Source organism: Erigeron canadensis, chromosome 3 (genome assembly GCF_010389155.1).
Source record: "Erigeron canadensis isolate Cc75 chromosome 3, C_canadensis_v1, whole genome shotgun sequence".
Classification (NCBI taxonomy): Eukaryota; Viridiplantae; Streptophyta; class Magnoliopsida; order Asterales; family Asteraceae; genus Erigeron; species Erigeron canadensis.
Genome location: NC_057763.1, coordinates 8,942,174 through 8,960,971, shown reverse-complemented (window position 1 = coordinate 8,960,971; position 18,798 = coordinate 8,942,174). Strand labels below are relative to the sequence as shown.

Below are 18,798 nucleotides of genomic sequence, written 5' to 3'. Positions count from 1 at the left end.
TACCGTGTTTACTTAATAATATTAAATTTGATAATGATACAATTATTTTGATCTAACGGTTGTAATTAAAAGTTTGAATTTATCTAACGATCTTTAATTGGATTAGTGGGTACCAAATGGTACATGAGATCAAGGGATCTCATCAAATTACCTTTTTTTATTAATGATAAAAATGATTAATTTATTAAATTTATTTATAATATTTAAATACTATTATAAAAGTTCAGGCTATATGTTTTATAAAACTATAAGTGATAAATAGTTTTATTTTACATGTTTTGTAGTGATAAAAAAAAATCAATTTATTAATTTCTATTATAATATTTAAATAGGGCATAACCAAATTGCTATTAATCTATTAAAAATTACCAATTGATTGTTGATTGTTTTACGAAAGGAGTAAATAAATCTCCAATATAATGATTTAGTAATAAAATATTAACATCTTATTGTTTGTTAAATAATTTTGTAAAACTTGAATAAGATACAAATACGATGTAGATATCATACATATATTTATTATTAAATATTAATATATTTAATTACAAAAGGTTATAGTTTGTCTAAATATATAAAGTAGAAGGACTCATGTTGTGTTTACTTAATAATAAATTTGGTAATGTTACAATTATTCTGATCTAAGGGATGTGATTAAAAGTTTTAACTCATCTAACGGTCCTTGTTTCTTTATAAAAGAATTTAGGACCTTGTTATATATATATTGGTAGATGATGATGATGATAATAATAATAATAATAATAATAATAATAATAATAATAATAATAATAATAATAACATGAAGACTTCAAAATTTTGAATTTACGATCCAAAATCACAAGGTTATTTGACATCATACACTATGCTTACAATTTCCGATTTTGACGTGGTCCTAAAAATTTAAGGTAAATCTAAAAATCTAATTAAACATATATTATATTTATCATTACTGTTTATTATAATTTAGCTCCGATCATCGATTTATTTTAGCAACAATTTATATCATACTCACGAATGATGCATGAGGCGTATACGAATTTTCTTATAATACAATCTATATAGCTATCGTACATCTTACGAGTATTAGGATTACTATATATATATATATACATAATAAAACAATAGTTATCCTGATTTTTTAAAGTCATTCACATCAAATTAAAATTATTTCTAAACATGCCACATAGGATTTATCCTACGTGGCACCTCCATATTTTTTTCACACTAATAGATTTTCATTAAATAATATAATATAATTATACATATATTTTAAATATGGCATATAGAAAAAGCATATATATATAAATATAATTTATATTTATATAAATCAAACATATATAAAAAATCACGACTAACATTGCATGACATTTTTTAACTTTTTTATTTTAACTATGAACACTTCATAATTCATGACTCATAATCCATGATATTTTAGTACCTTTTCTTTCTTTTTTTTCATTTTCTATTTACTATATACACTTCATAATCAAACTATATATTACGTTCAACACGTACACCTCAAATTACATAGCCCTTTATAATAATCTATCTATACATATATTATGTTTCGCAGTTTTCTTCGTTGTTAATTTATCATAATCATGAAGTATTTTTCAATTGATTTTTAATTTATAAAGTTATTATTAATAATCTATCTATACATATATTATATTTCACAGTTTTCTTCGTTGTTAATTTATCATAATCATGAAGTATTTTTCAATTGATTTTTAATTTATAAAGTTATTCTTAATAATCTATCTATACATATATTATGTTTCATAGTTTTCTTCGTTGTTAATTTATCATAATCATGAAGTATTTTTCAATTGGTTTTTAATTTATCAAGTTATTCTTCTGTCGTATACCAATATATATATATATATATATTAAAACAGTAAAAATCCTAGCCTTTTAAATCCTTCTTTCAACCTAAAGCTAGCTTTAAACATTGCCACATAGGATTGTATCCTACGTGGCATTTCCATACTTTTTTACAAAATTTATCTTATAACCTCTATTTATTCTCAAACAAATGTAATTTATTTTATTAAATATAACATAAAATATTAAATCAAAACTATATACACAAAATTAAAAAAAAAAACTCAAAACCCATATTAAAGATATAAGAAGACGTCCAATGCATCTATTAATTTGGCAATGATATTTGACATAAATAATATTGTTTATTAAAATATATACAACTTTGAAGACTATGTCAACTTTTAAATTTTTTTTAAAAATATTATTAGGTTATACACGACCAAACAATTTTGTTGTTTCTCCTTCGTTCTTTTGGCCGAAACCTTAACCAAAATTGGTTATTCTAGCCACAAAAAAATACTTTATTTCCTAATTGTGTTTCTTGATTGTTGGAGATAAAATATTTGTTGTTTCTTGATTGTTGGAGATAAAATACTTTATTTCCTAATTGTGTTTAGGATTATTTTTTCCCCTCACTACATAAGGTTTTTTCTCCATCTTTTCAGCATAACTGAAAGCAAAAACTATAATGATTTTCTCTTATTTATCTTATTAATTTTTACTTATTCGTATTGTATTTATGTGTATTTTATATGACTAATTTTTTGTCATGTTTAGTTTTTTTACTTTTGTATATATTATTTTATTTGATGAATATATTAGATATCATGCTACATTATCGATTTACGTTTGATTTGTTGATGATATCAAAATATCTTAGGTTAAATGTTGGTGTGTAATCACTATAGTAGGTTTAGTGACTGTGATATCGACATGTCAGAAAAGACAAAAGATGACCAGAGTAATCTAGGAATTAACCATTAACTATAACATAATCAATTTCAACATAATAAGACTATAGAATAGCTATTTATTAATGCATATAATAACCTTTTTAACTAGTCGTGCATCGCGCGGGATAAAATATCTAGTATATATATATATTGTTGTCAAGTGCATATTGACCGTTAGTTGACTTGTTAAAATGGCCAAACGGGCTAACTTGTTGCCAAAAGGGCTATAGCTTGCCGAATTGGCTATGGCTTGCCAAACGGGCTAATGTATTGCTATATGGGTTATGTTTAGCCAAACGGACTAGTGGACTACATTGATGCCATATAAGCTATTGATTGCCAATGAGCTGTGAGATTGTCTTATGTGCTATTGCTATATGGTTGGGTTATGGTTTGTTTTAATATAATAAGTTATGAAAAATAATCTTAAATTTCAAATAATTAATCAGTCTATCAAAATATTAATAAACTTTATTGATTCTAAATTCTCAAATGTCTTTAAAAATTAAGTGGTGGTTATAGGCATGGTTTTGAATACAGACGGACCGGCCTGTGATAGTTCATTTTGAATAGATACTTAGAAGTTGGATGCTTGGCAAGGAATCAAAGCTAGGATCATGGCTTCAGAGGCAAGCCCTAGCCAAATGAACTAACAGTTCATCTATAAATTTTTTCACAATATTCAATTATAAAAACTAACTACGTAACTAAACTTTTAATGAACGAGCGTATGACCTCATGGTACAAGAAAAAAGGGAATACCATGAGAATACTTTTTGTATAACTAGTTAAGCAATTTTATTTTTCAAAATATTATATATAAAAATATTATATATTTTATAGGAATGTGAATGGTTAACGAGAAAAAAAAAATGATACTACTACTGCAAAGCATAAATAAGCGTAGATGAAAAAAATGAAAAGTTAGAAATGGTCTAATAATTAAAAATTAGCTAATTAATTCGGACATATTAATAGAAGACATGTCTTGTTATTTTATGAATGTTTATGTGCCTCAACCGGAGAATGAGAAGATTTAGCTATGGGAATGCATTCTGAATTCTATGGCTAATCATCCGGGGAAATATATCATGTGCGGGGACTTAAACTCAGTTAGAAGTTGTGAAGGAAGAATGGGGTCGTCTTTCTCAAAAATCAATGCTTTAAATTTTAATCGTTTCGTTGATAATGGATCTTTTGTCGACCTTAATCTTGGCCGACACCGATTTAGTAGAGTCTCCGCTGATGGTTCTAAGGCTAGTAGACTCCATAGATTTTTTCATTAATATGGAAATCTATAATACGTGTTAGGATTTTGTTCTCGAAGCTTTGGATGATATTGTGTCCGATCATCGGCCTCTTTTACTTTCAAGAAAGAAAGTGGATTTTAGTCCAACCCCATTCAAGTTCTTTAATTCTTGGATGGATTGCAAGGGTTTTGACACTGTTTTATCTACCAACTGCAATCAGATTCATGATGGTAAAAACTGTGTGTTTGTGTATCTAAAAGACAAACTTAAAAAACTAAAGGGAGATGTTAAAATATGGCGAAAGGATTGCAACAGAGGTCGCACTAGAGACGATGTTAATAGAATTTAAATGGCATAAAAGTTAATGGGAATCGGATATCGGATCCTAAGGAGATAAAATTTTGCTTCTTTAATCACTTTGCCAATAAGTTTAAAGCTTTCAAGTGTCTTCCATTTAATTTTGAGCAATCGGCTTTTAAGAATCTGTCTACAAATCAAATGTCTTTTCTTGAAGCCGAGTTTTCACAAGAAGAAAGCAAAGTTGTGGTTTGGAGTTGTAGGGGTGACAAGGCCCCCGGTCCGGACATTCGTGGGACAATCGGGTTAACTGTGATCTCATACAAAAAACAAAGGTTAAATGGAGTGTCGAGGGGGATGACAACTCGAAATTTTCATGCCATTATCATTAAATGAAGACGATCATAAAAGTTAATGGGAATTGGATACTGGATCCTAAGGAAATACAATTTTGCTTCTTTGATCACTTCGCCAATAAGTTTAAAGCTCTCATAGGTCTTGCATTCAACTTTGAGCAGTCAACTTTTAAGAATCTATCTACAAATCAAATGTCTTTCCTTGAAGTCGAGTTTTCACAAGAAGAATTCAAAGCTGTGGTATGGAGTTGTGGGGGTGACAAGGCTCCTGGTCAAGACGGGTTCTCATTCAAATTTATCAAAAGGAATTAGGAGGTTGTCAAAGACGTCATTTTTTGCATGGTGGCAGAATTCCACAACAAGGCCAAAATTCCTACAACAATTCTTCTTTTGTTACACTTATTTCTAAAGTGATTAATCCTGTGATTTCTGATTTCAGAACTATTAGTCTTACTGGCGTCCAATATAAAATTGTGGCCAAGCTTTTAAAGTTATTGATTCTATTGTAAGCCCAGAGGAGCCCGCCTTTCATAAAAGGTAGACATATCTTGGATGGGCCTCTCATCTTGAATGAGATTATTGATTGGTATAAAGCTAGAAAGAAAAGATTAATTAATGTTGTTTAAAATCGATTTTGCTAAAGCTTATGACTCTTTGTCTTGGGAATTCCTTATTTTTATCCTCAGGATTGAATGGATCAAAGCTTGCTTATATTCGGCCAGCTATTCCATCTTAGTAATGGTAGCCCTACCCAGGAATTCCCCATCCAACGTGGGCTTCGACTGGGAGATCCGATGGCACCATTTTTATTCATTATTGCTATAGAGGGTCTTCATGTAGCTATTGACAGTTTGGTTAAGAAAGGTATTTTCTTTTATGGTGTCAAGATCAAAAAGGTGTTCATTTCTCATTTATTCTATGCTGATGATGTGATGTTGGTGGGTGAATGGTCTTAGTATGATGTGATGTTGGTGGGTGAATGGTCTTAGTATGATTTGGAGGTTATCACCAATGCTCTTTGTTTTTATTTTCTTCTGGGCTCAAGATTAATCTCAATAAATCATCTATTATTGGGATTGGTGTGGATCATATGGGTTACTTCCTCCTGAATTGCTACTTGGAACTTGGAGATCGATAAGTTCCAAAAACAAATTAGCATCTTGGAAATCTAACTTGTTATCTGTTGGTGGTAGGTTTACATTTTTAAAATCGGTACTTGAGTCTGTAAGTATTAACTTCTTGTCTATTTTTAGGATACCAAAAAAAATAAATTAAGATAATCAATTTATATTTTGTTTCAAAAAACATCACATATATAAAATTATACAATATTATGTACTACTCCGTATATAAAAATATTCTGACTTTTACGAGTCGAGTCATACTTCAAGTCACGAGTCAAAAACACGTATTTTCAAATCGAATAAAAGGTTACGAGTCGAATACGCCCACAATGGGCCCACAATGTTACATGTTTCATGTTTGTTTTGTATAACGTGGCGTTAGACGTAACCCTTTTATATTTTTAAATAAAATTTAACATTGTTAGTTGTGATGTGTGGACTGTGGTAGAAGTTGAGACTCTATTTGCTACTACTACTACTGCTTCCATTGTATTCATCATCGGAGAAACATATTTTTCCCGGCCGAAGTAAACAAAAAAACATGTCTTTCATTGAAGTCAAACCGGACTCACACTTCTCCATACAAAACCTTCCGTACGGAATATTCAAACACTCTTCTTGTGCCACACCAAAACCAGGAGTTGCCATCGGAGATTACGTTGTCGATCTTTCATCCATTCATTCCGCTGGTTTGTTTGATGGTCCTTTGCTTTCCTCTTCCGATTGCTTCCATCAGGTTTTTTGGTTTTTTTTGTTTTGTTTTGTTTTTTTTTCTTTTATCTCTTTTCTATTTCACATAATTTTATTCCTGTACGTCTCTCTCCGTCTCAAATGCTTAACATTTTAGTTTGTGGCCAATATACAAACATTTTAAGATGGAGAGAGTATTAATTTAATTTGATTTTATTATATTTCAGTTTAATACTTGTTTTTGCTTAAATTTGGAAGTTACATACTTACATTGCATTATCCTTACTTGAATAGTACCATCACCTACCCAAAGTATATGTGAGATTGGGTATGGTTGTTATTAGCATAGTTGTCAAAGGCGAAAGCAGACTCAAAGCGCAATGACCCCAAATGGGGCCTAGGCGACAGGCGGAAAAAAAGCGCGGGCCTGAAAAAAAAAAGCAGAAGAGTTTATAGAATTACAGTGTCTCTAACAAATGATAATGAAGAAAATTTTAGCTAAAGAGGGTATATAAAATAGCGGATGAGTCTTGATAAATATAGAAGAAACCTTACCTACTTAGTTGAATGAAGAATACACTGATGAATGATGATAGTGATTATAATGATATATACCTGAGTGATTTTTGGGACAAATATTCTGTTGTGATATCCTATAATAATATACATAATTTTTTCTCCGGAACAAAGAGTTATTTATATTGTAAATTGTATACTATACTATAATCCAATTAAAACAACACATCAACAATCTCATCTTCACCAATGTGTTTCACCGGTACACATTAACACTTCATTGGCCACTTACAAATTGATCATAGATCAACTGGTACCGCCGCCATGTGACTATATGGGCCCACAAGATGAAGACTGCAAGGTCACATGTTTAAATCTTGCTAAAGGCAAGTGGAGAAATATATCTTGTGCTCCATGTGTCAGGATTGCTTCATCGGGCATGAGTACTAAGTGGTGTGTGCTCTGGGTATCTTGGTATCAGGAGCTTCCTACCCATTACCCTTCACTGGCTACTTTCTTTGTTTCACCAACCCTTGTGAATGGTCTTAGAAGTTAAGATACTAATTATATCGGAATGCATATTTTTCATTAAACGGCATTTAGCCTAGTTCAATTTGGATGACTGGTTAATCTTAAGGTTGTCAGTTTTCGTTTGAGATAATTAATGTAAATATTTAGGTCGTTATGATTTATAGTGTTATACTTCTATGTGTAATATATGCCAATTAGGAATAATATTTATAAAAATTTTTATTGAAAGTTTTTGTGGGTATAAAAGCAAATGCTTTATAATATAACAAAGATGGTGAATTTCGGTTAATCATTTCGAATATCAACTCTGTTCTTTTTTCCATTTTTAAAAACTACTTATACTTTGATGACTTCAAGCCAAAGTAGTATGTACTTTGATAGAATTAACGGCTTTGATATTTAGTTTCTCTTATTTGGACGACGTTGAGTTAATTTGTGCTTTGATTCCATTGCCAACAAATAGTATCAGCATTTTTGAAATGAATCGTAAAGAAAATTCTTAACACAATCTTCAAATGTTAATTGTTTTAAATGCAGTCAAATCTTAACAAATTTCTCGAACTGGGAAGACCAGCATGGAAGGAAGCTCGTGCTACATTGCAAAAATTGTTATCAGGTGCAATATGACTTCCCATCTTGCATATATTAATCATTTAAATATTTGATTGGAAGTGCGAGCACTCAAATTCAAATCTTCTGTTTGGCTACATAAATGCAAAAATATGGATGAGCCTATGTTCTTTTCTCTTATAAGATTCAAGTTCCAAGTATATCTTAAAACTTATAATGCCTGTGTTTTCTGATGTAGCGGCTGAACCAACGTTACAAAATAATGCAAGTTTGAGGCAAAAGTCACTTTTGCCTATGGTATGTGATCTATTTGAATACACGTTTTATGCCGTTTCTGTTGTACTAGAGCTTCTTTAACTCATAATTCTCCAGGATGAGGTAGAAATGCTGATTCCGATTGCAATAGGGGACTACACAGATTTCTTTTCATCTCTGCATCATGCTAAGAATTGTGGGACCATATTTAGGGGGCCACAGAACCCAATTAATCCCAACTGGTAAGTATATATACAAATTATGGGCTCATTTTGTGCATGGTTTTATACTTCCTCCTTGATCATGTTCATCCTGTTTGATGTTCTAAAATCTGTGAAATATCCAGGTTTCATCTCCCAATTGCATATCATGGAAGAGCATCATCTATTGTCATAACCGGAACTGATATTATTAGACCAAAGTAAATAAATCTCTCTGATATTTTTTAATTTATGAAATTCATACCTTTAAGTGGGTGTTCTATCTTATCCCTTTCCTCTAGTTGAATGTGTGTTCTACTGTTCCATATGCAAGTATTCCTCGAGAATAGGTGCAGATTGACTGTCTGCATATGTTTTGCCGGTTTTGTTATATATGATACGAGTTATGTGCAGGCGTGGTGGCTAGCTGATATTTAACTAACTTATGATCTTAAAGTTATGCAATCAGCATAACATTTGAGCTCCCTTGTTACTCTTTCCTTGTTTATGTTTCTGTTCTTGATGGTTTTCATATTTTCATCTGCTTATGATCAGCTTTACAAGATTTAGGGTGATCCATCCTAAGGATTCCAGATTTCATCTAACATACAATTTGTTTTTCTTCAGAGGTCAATCTCATCCAACTGGTGACTCTCCACCATACTTTGGACCGTCAAAAAAGATTGACTTTGAGCTTGAGATGGTATTTTCCACTCCATGCTTTGGCAATTCTTATATATGGGTAATCCTTTTCTCACCTTGTTTTTGTGTCTGTTGCTTCAAGGCTGCTGTTATTGGGCCTGGAAATGTGTTGGGAAAGCCAATAGACGTGAACAACGCTGCAGATCACATTTTTGGAGTTGTGCTTATGAATGACTGGAGTGGTATGTTATTCTTTACCTCACACCATTCTTATCTGTAACTAGATTTGGTTCTCGATTAACTTTGTTTAAGCAATGGCCTCAACAGCAAGAGATATTCAGGCATGGGAGTATGTGCCTCTTGGTCCTTTTCTTGGTAAAAGTTTTGGTAAGAACTCAGGCTTTTTCTTTTTTTTTTTTCTTATTTAATGAAGTTTGTATCATGTAGTAGCAAAACCAGGTCTAGACTCAATTCTGGTCTTTTGCAGGAACAACAATATCCCCTTGGATTGTGACTTTAGAAGCTCTAGAACCGTTTGCTTGTGATGCTCCCAAGCAGGTAGCTCTCTTCTTCTAAGACCAATAGCCAGTACATACTCAACTTTAATGTTTGGTTAAAATCCCTTTGACATATAAGCGACCTTTTAAACTTGCAGGTCCCTCCGCCTTTGCCATACCTTGCAGAAAAGATATCGAAGAATTATGATATTTCTTTGGAGGTATGATTTGAACGCTTAACTTTCTCTATTGTCCAAGTGAGCCTCTATCTGAAAAGTAGCATTTTCACCCATCTACTTATGAATGTATCGATTTGGATTATGTATGTATTCTAGAGGGTTACAAGGGATAAAATGTGAAATAGTTTAGAAGGAAATGGGCCGAAAGGGTTGAATGGCTCCAAAATCATCCAAAATGTAATTACATATTACTATCAATTTTTTGTGCTAATCATGGAATAAGCTCTCTCTCCTGATGGCGATTTCGGCGGGAAAATGATTTTAAATTTCCGCCATTAATAATCTTCAATTCTCTTTCATTTCTTCACCAATTTTCATCATTCTTTGTCGGTTTATGATCTAATCTTCATTCTGCATAACCCTACTGGAGCAATTTTACGATTTTCAAAGGCATTAAAAACCCTAGAATTTGGGATTTTTGTAATAATGTCGAAAAAAAGATCATCGGGTAGAAATACTAAAACTCCAATAAATTTAGGTGATTATGTAATGAATAATAAGAATAATAAACATAAAAAAGCTGTAAATATTGAGAAGAATAATAATGAAGATGATGACGTCAGCAGTGTGAATAGGAAAGCTGAGGTGGAGGATATAAATGGTTGTAAGGAAGATATAAAGCAGAATTTGGAACTAAATAAAGAAGTGGAGAAGGGAGATACTATGGGAGCAGGTATTGGAATGGATGAACTCAAATCAAATGGAATTGGTGATCAGGAAGGTAGTGATGGCAATGCTCATGATGTTGCAATTGAGAATTCTGTAAGTAAGATTCTGTCTAAGGAATGCTCTGTTATGGCTGATATTAATGATGTTAATGATACTCATTTGGCAAGTGATATGATTAGGAATACTGTAAACCAAATGTCATGCTATATTGTTAAATCTGGGAATGATATGGATAGAAATTTGTTTTTTGTTCCTACTGGATTGAATGATAAGGGTGAGGTGGTAGTCATTTTTGAGGATGATCTTGTTAAAGAAGGATGTAAGAAGTGGCAAATGACTGCCCGCGGCTTCTTTGTGGGATGTAATATTGAATTAAGTGAGATAAGGTATAATCTGAGGAGAATGTGGGGCAAATATGGGTTAAGTGAGATTATTAAGGATAATAAGGGAAGTTGCTACTTTAAGTTCAGAAGTTTGGATGGGATGCACAAGGTAGTTGAACAAAGTCCATGGATGGTGAATGGAAAGCCCCTTGTTGTGCAAGAATGGAATCCTGAGGTGAGTATGGAAAAGGCAGAACCTAATAAAATACCTATGTGGATTAAATTGGTGAATCTGCCTTTAGAAGCTTGGAGTATAAGGGAATTAGTACTTTAGCTAGCAGATTGGGCAAACCACTTATGATGGATAGTATGACTGCTAATATGTGCCATCAAGGAAATGGGAGGATTGGTTATGTAAGAGTTTTAGTTGAGTTTGAAGCAGGAAAGGAATTAAAGGACTAGATTGAAATAGTTTACAAGGATGAATTTCAGAATATTAAAAGTACTAAATATGTGAATGTGGAATATACTTGGAAGCCTATTAAGTGTAGTCATTGTCAAGTTTTTGGGCATAGTGATGCCAAATGTAAGAAACAGAATGCAACAGGTGAGAGAGTGGAAGGTAAATATGGAAATGTGATTGATAGCCAAAAAGAAACAAAGGAGGATGATTTTGTTCATGTTAATAACAGGAGAAGGTTTTATAGGAAGAATGGAGAGCAAAGCGGCAGGAATGGAAGGAATATTAGAGGAAAGACTATATGGCAGAGTAAAGGAGTGAGAGAACAGGATGGGAAGCAACAAAAAGAGGTGAATAATAATATAGGTGAACTGAATGATAATAAATATCCAGTTTTAAATGAAGAGAATGGAGGGAGTGAGCAGTAACCTGATATTGATTATGGTGAGAAATTAATTGTTGATAGTTATATTAAGAGGAAAGAACAGCCATCTATGCAGGCTACTAAGAACTGGTCAGGAAAAATGCTAAGATATTATAAGGATAGATGGGAAAGTAGGCATAAGGAGTGGGACACTGATGAGGAAGAGGATGTTATTGAAGTTGAGAATGAATCAACCAGTTAGTTATTTGGTTGCTGATGAGATGAATGGGGGTGCTACTCATATATCTATATGAGTATTACTTTTGTCAATGAATTTATGGAGTTTAAAGTTGTAAGCTGGAATATTAGGGGAATGAGTACTGAATTTAAGCAGAATGAAGTTGTTAAGTTTATTAGGGAAGAAAGAGTGCAGATATGTGCTGTCCTGGAAACTCACCTAAAAGTACATAATGTGGACAGAATTGGAAATAAGGTTTTTAAGAACTGGGAGTGGATGTCAAATGTACATTATAGTCCAAGTTCTTGTAGAATTATGATGGGATGGAATCCTGCTGTTGTGAAAGTTATGGGAATTGGCATGACTAACCAAACAATGAACTGTTTAGTTGAGAATATTAATAGCAGTATAAAATTTTACTGCAGTATCATTTATGCAAGTAATAATGGAACGGAAAGAAAGGATTTGTGGAAAGAATTAGGTAATCATAAGAGGATTGTTGATAATCATCCTTGGGTTTTAATGGGGGATTTTAATGTCACTTTGGGTGTTGATGAGCATTCTGCAGGAGGATCTGGTGTCACCAATGACATGAATGATTTTAAGAATGCTGTTAATATGTTAGAAATTGATAATATTGTGAGTAGTGGGTTCCACTATACATGGACAAAGTCTTTGAAGAGCATGAAATGCAATATTCTAAAGAAACTGGACAGAATCATGGTAAATGATGGTTTTGTAAATAGATTTCAGAAGGCTCATGGTATGTTTCTTCCTTTTCTTATCTCTGAAGTCTGATCATAGTCCTGCTGTGTTGAATATAAAAGCTGAGCTTACTAGGAAGGTTAGATCATTTAGATTTTCTAATTTTATCACTAATAGAACTGAATTTCTAGAGGTGGTGAAGGATGAGTGGGATGATAGGATACATGGGTGTCATATGTATAAGCTTGTGCAGAATTTAAAGAAGCTTAAAAAGCGTCTTAACAGAATTAGTTGGAATAAGGACAACATTTATGAGAATTCTAGAGGCTTAAAGGAGAAATTGAAGAGAGATCAAGAAGCTTATGATATGGATCCCCATAATGTAGAGATCAAAAAGCAAGCTATTAAGACCCTAAATGAATATGTTGCTGCTGTTAATGAGGAAATGAAATTGTTACAGCAAAAAGTGAAGATTAATTGGTTGAAAGAAGGTGATAGGAATACTGCATATTTTCATAGTATGCTGAAGTTTAGAAGGAATAAAGGCAAAGTAGAAGTTATTTGTGATGAGGATGGGAACAGATATGAAGGAGATGATGTGGCTAAACAATTTGTTAAACATTTTCAGAATTTTCTTGGGAGAACTGATAGTATTGAACCACTAATGAAGGGACTTTTTTAGGAAGGTGCTTGATAAGGAAGATTCTGATAATATGGTTAAAGGTGTAACTGATGAAGAAATAAAGGAAGCAATTTTTGATATTGATAGTAATAAGGCCTCTAGACCTGATGGGTATACTTCTGGATTTTTCAGAAAAGCATGGGATTTAATTGGAAAGAATGTGTGCAGAGCAATTAAGGAGTTCTTCTTGAAAGGAAAAATTCTTGGTGAAATTAATGCTACATTGATTGCTTTAATTCCTAAGATTGCTACTCCTAATAAGGTTTCTGATTTCAGACCTATTGCTTGTTGTAATGTTATATACAAATGTACAAGTAAAATCCTTACAAAGAGAATTCAGAGTGGTCTTGGAAAGATAGTGCATATTAATCAAAGTGCTTTTGTGCCTGGTAGGCATATCCAAGACAATATTTTGATAGCACAGGAGTTGCTCAGAGGTTATATTAGGAAGTCAGGGCCTAAAAGATGTGCCATGCAAATAGATATACAAAAGGCTTATGACACAGTGAACTGGAAATTCCTTGAGAATATTTTAAAGGAATTTGGGTTTCATGAGAAAATGGTAACTTGGATAATGACTTGTGTCTCAACTACTAAATTTTCTATATGTTTGAATGGTGAGACTCATGGATATTTTAAAGGTGGAAGAGGATTGAGAGAAGGAGACCCTATTTCTCCTTACTTGTTTACATTGGTAATGGAAGTGTTTAATCTAATAATGTGCAAGAACAATAAAGATTCTAGTGAGTTTGAGTATCATTTTGGATGCAAAGATTTAAAGCTGTCTCACATATGCTTTGCTGATGATTTGTTAGTACTATGTAAAGGAACTGCTGGATCCATCAAGGTTATTCAGAAGTCATTGGATGAATTTTCTAAAGTCTCAGGGTTAATTCCTAATCTTGGAAAAAGTATTATATTCTTTGGAAGCATTAAGGAAAAGAATAAGCAGGAGTTAATTAGTATTTTGCCATTTAAATGTGGTAAGCTTCCTGTAAGGTATTTGGGAGTGCCATTGTTAGCTAAGATGTTGGGGACTAAAGACTGCAAAGTTCTGGTGGATAAAGTGAAAAGCAAGATTAAGAGCTGGAGGAATAAAACTCTTTCTTATGCAGGAAGATTGCAATCAATTGCAGCTGTTTTAGCTTCTATGCAGAATTACTGGGCTTTAGTGTATATGATACCTGCTGCAGTGATTAAAGAACTTGAACAACTTTTTAAAAGGTTCCTTTGGAATAATGGGGATTCTGCACAAGGGAAAGCTAAAGTGGCATGGAAGAATGTTTGTAAACCTAAAGAGGAGGGTGGTTTAGGTTTAAAAGATATGAAGAAATGGAATGAAGTGTTACTTTTAAGACAATTCTGGAAAATTTTAGAAAACAAGGATTCTTTGTGGGCAAAGGGGGTGAATGTGGTGAAATTAAAAGGTAAAAGTATTTGAAAAATTGATGCAAAAAAGAGTGACAGTTAGGGTTGGAGAAATATGTTAAAGATTAGAGATATGATTAAAAGTCATGTATGGTATGAGATTGGTAATGGAAGAAATATTTCTCTATGGTATGATAAGTGGAGTGAAAAGGGGCCTTTATGTGATTTTATATCTAGGAGAGCTATATATGATGCTAGATTGGATGATAATATGAGGGTAGCTGATATGTGTAATGAGGGAAGTTGGAAATGGCCAAGTGAGTGGATGTTAATGTTTCCTAGTCTTGGTCATATTGAGGTACCTGATTGGCAGATTGATAAGGTAGATAAAATTCAGTCGGTTAACAATGAGAATCAAAAGGTAAATATTAGTACTAAACAAGCTTGGGAAGATCTTAGAGATAATAGACCAAAGGTTGACTGGAAACAGGTTGTTTGGTTTACTCAAATGGTTCCTAAACACGCTTTTATTCTGTGGTTAGCTATACAGGGCAGGTTAATGACTCATGATAGAATGGAAAAATGGCAGCAGGGTGGAAGTTTAAGGTGCCCATTCTGTCAAGATGTTGCTGATAGTCATGCTCATCTTTTTTTTCAATGTCAATTTGCAAAGAATATCTGGGAATATATGAAGAATATGACTACTTTGGTAAATATGAGTTCCAATCTGGAGGGTTGTATTCTGGAGAATGTTGATATGAGAGTGCAGAATAGTATTATTGTGATAGGGAATAAACTAGTATTGGCTGCTTCTATCTATTATATTTGGCAGGAAAGGAATTCAAGACTTTTCAAGAATGAACAAAGGAGTGAGGAGGAAGTTTGTAGCAGAATTAAAGATGTTAGATTCAAGCTGCTTTCTTCGAAAGTTAAGAATTCTAAGAATGTGATAAAAATGGCTGCAAAATGGAAGCTTGTTTGGAAGTCAAATGCTTTGTTTGCCAGTTAATTTTGAAGACTGGATGTTTGTTTCTGATGCTATATTGAGATGAACCTGGACTAGTGTGTGCGGAAGGGAATAGAGAGTGGTGTAAGATGACACTTCTGGGTCCCTTTCTAGCACTAGTTCGTATGGTTCCTGGTGTTTCTGAATTGTTTTTGTATTTGAGTCTGTTTGGGAGGTTTAAGTAGAATTGGATTGTTATAGAATTGGTGGTAGAATAGTACATAGTCATGTATTGTTTCATTTTATTTGCTTGTAAATTTTCTGTTTATAATACAAATTCGCCTTTAAATTAAAAACTTACTAAATCACCATAGTAAAAGTAAGTATTACAATCCTATTTTAGGAACATATTCTAGGACCGAATTATATAGAACATTGGTTCTGGTCCGATTTGACCTGTATAAAATCACTTGTTTGATGTGTTACCCACCTTGTCCACTAAGAGAGTCTAAGTGCCATGATGGCTTGTGTGTTTGCAGGCACACTTTCATTTCTAAACCCTGTAGCATATACTTCTAAACCTTCAATGTCCTTGTTAGTTTAGACCTTCAGTGCACTAGAATGGCTGTTGAAATTTATGGTGACTTTGATCAAGGCCGTCTATACCTGTTCCTACTTATTTGTCATTTAACAAAAGTCTTGGTAAATTCTTTGCACTACTCTTTTTTCCGAGATCTAACTAGTCTTTCCATTCAAGGTTCGTGTTAAACCAGCAGGACAAGATGATTCATTCATTGTCACAAGAAGCAATTTCAATCACTTGTAAGACATGCACACTACAATATGTTGTTCTGTACCTAGCAATCAGTTTAGTTCCATTTCTCTAATACTATTAATGTATCATTGTATATTTTGTGATAAAAAAATTCCCGTAGGTAAGTAAAATGATGTTTTAATTGTTTAATTCTGAGTCAAAATCATTGTCTGTTAGGTACTGGACACTGACCCAACAACTTGCACACCATACTGTGAATGGCTGTAATTTGAGGCCTGGAGATCTCCTAGGAACTGGAACAATAAGCGGACCTGTAAGATTTTAGCTTTGCGTTCACTTCTTTTTACACAATTTAAATCTATATGAAAGTTCATGCTATTTTACTGCTTAAATATTTACAGGAATCTGAATCATATGGATGCTTGCTAGAGTTAACATGGAATGGAACAAAAGAGTTGTCTCTTGGCAAAACAAGTCGTAAATTTATAGAAGATGGAGATGAAGTTATTATCAGTGGCTGTTGCAAGGTAATACACGTTTTGAGTTGAACTCTTTGTTTTATCTATTCCCTAATCTAAATAGATTGACATGGAAAATTCATCACGGATGGCTTTGGAAGGCTAATTACATGACTTTGGGCTCTCTTCTGCAGGGAAATGGTTACAATGTTGGATTTGGTACATGCTCAGGAAAAATCCTACCGTCTTTGCCATAGTTATCTAATTGTTCCACCCATCAGTATAGGTAAAACACATTCTGCTTTTAATCATCTCAAGTAGTTTCGTCTTCCTTCCTTAAGCATAAAATTTGACATTGACATAATAATAGTAGTTTTCGACTTTAACATTGAGAAATAATCATTTCAAATTGTGAGAAGTACTTGATAGCCACGTTATTAGTAAAGTTTTATACTTCGCACTATTTTTTTTTCTTTTGATACACTTGTTTGAAACCAGAAGTCACTACCAGATTTTTTATTTTTGGGTTTGTATGGACTGAATAATAATCTGCTGATATTCGATGTGTATTTTTGTTTATTCAGCAGGGTGTTAGTGCTGAGTTAATAATGAATATCGTGTCTGCGGTGTGCGTTTGCTTAGTTATGTGTACTAAAAATGATAATTGAGTTCTGATTCAGAATTTCTGAAACTAACTCGAAAGCTAGTACACCTTCTCTCTATGTAGCAGTAATTAACTGTAAACAGTAATATTTCTGTAATCAGTAGATAATTATTTCTGAGTTCATAACTAACATTTTCTTTGGTGCAACATCTTCAACATCATTGCGTTTCATTACATGTCTACTAATTGGTGCTAATGGTTCATCATCGTCAAGATCTTGTTGATTGTTGGCCGACCAGTTTAATTTTTTGGTGTTGATTCGTGATCACTTGAATGTTGGGCCAGATCAAGCGTATACAGCATATGAATCAAATCATGTATTCTGTAGTTGTATTAGATCTAGATGTGGGAGTTGGACTATAATAAAGACAGGCTTGACTGTTGACAAGAAAGTCTCAAAAAGAAAATCGAACATTGTTTTTTTGACTTTTGTTGATTTTTCAATTCCAATCTTTGTTGATCAAATTTTCAGTTTCTCTACTACTCGTATTAAGTTTTTGTTTTGACTCAAAATAATAAAGATCATAAAACTTGAATCCACAAAATATAATTTTTTGGGCCTTGAAGCTTCTGCCCTCCTTGCCAGACCTCAAAGAAACCCTCGAATGAGGTTCTCATGCAGCAACTATTTAGTGTTGTGATGTCGTCAACTTCAATTGTCTTCTTGAATGCCCAGTCTCTAGACACAAAGACTTTTAAGATGCATCCAATGTGAAAAAGAATAAAAGGGTATTCTCGAATGATTTTGGCTTGAGATTGGCAATTTCATTTAGATAAGTTGAATTTACCTTAAACTAGGAACCTAGGACCGGACCGTTTGGCATCCGGTCCGGGTCGGGTAGGTCCGGATTCGGTCGGTCTTAGGCCGGTTTTCGGGTTTTCGGGCTTTATGCTCATCCCTAGTTTTGCAACATTGAATGCCAAGGCAGGGGAAAGGTTGTATATTATGTGGCAACTGGCAAACATCCATTATGATTTTAACCGTTCAGATTCTGTATTTTGCTTATCTAAGGTCGCTAACCCAAACCCATTCATGAAGCCATGAATGAAGAATGAATGTAGAAACCATGAATGGTCTAGGAAGAAAGGCCCTTCAGTTAAACTACTACTATTTATAAGTAAGGCGGATTTGTTTGCCTAAATAACAGTGTAACACTACTACAAAAAGGTGTTCTAGTCTATGTTTATTTATACGGTTAAGA

At 33.0% G+C, this 18,798-nt stretch overlaps 1 protein-coding gene across 3 annotated transcripts; it reads left to right on the top strand.

Moving 5' to 3' along the window:
* The first annotated feature begins 6,226 nt into the window (after positions 1-6,226).
* On the top strand, positions 6,227-18,061 carry LOC122590571 (fumarylacetoacetase). 3 transcript variants are annotated; one of them, XM_043762767.1, is made up of 15 exons: positions 6,227-6,540; positions 8,079-8,157; positions 8,350-8,408; positions 8,484-8,608; positions 8,713-8,787; positions 9,194-9,269; positions 9,351-9,450; positions 9,536-9,595; positions 9,696-9,766; positions 9,864-9,926; positions 16,457-16,521; positions 16,691-16,787; positions 16,876-17,001; positions 17,127-17,218; positions 17,811-18,061. In XM_043762767.1, the coding sequence occupies exons 1-14, from the start codon at positions 6,346-6,348 to the stop codon at positions 17,187-17,189; spliced, it is 1,254 nt and encodes a 417-aa protein (XP_043618702.1). In that variant the 5' UTR covers positions 6,227-6,345; the 3' UTR covers positions 17,190-17,218; positions 17,811-18,061. The 3 variants fall into 3 exon arrangements, with proteins under 3 accessions (XP_043618702.1, XP_043618701.1, XP_043618700.1); XM_043762766.1 differs by lacking the exon at positions 17,811-18,061 and adding an exon at positions 17,520-17,743; XM_043762765.1 differs by lacking the exon at positions 17,811-18,061 and adding an exon at positions 17,517-17,743.
* The last annotated feature ends 737 nt before the right edge of the window (positions 18,062-18,798 follow it).

Coding starts and splice junctions, on each gene's coding strand:
- LOC122590571 (XM_043762767.1), top strand. CDS start 6,346: ATGTCTTTCATTGAAGTCAAACCGGACTCACACTTCTCCATACAAAAC. Junction 6,541..8,078: donor CTTCCGATTGCTTCCATCAG/GTTTTTTGGTTT, acceptor TTTTAAATGCAG/TCAAATCTTAACAAATTTCT. Junction 8,158..8,349: donor ATTGCAAAAATTGTTATCAG/GTGCAATATGAC, acceptor TTTCTGATGTAG/CGGCTGAACCAACGTTACAA.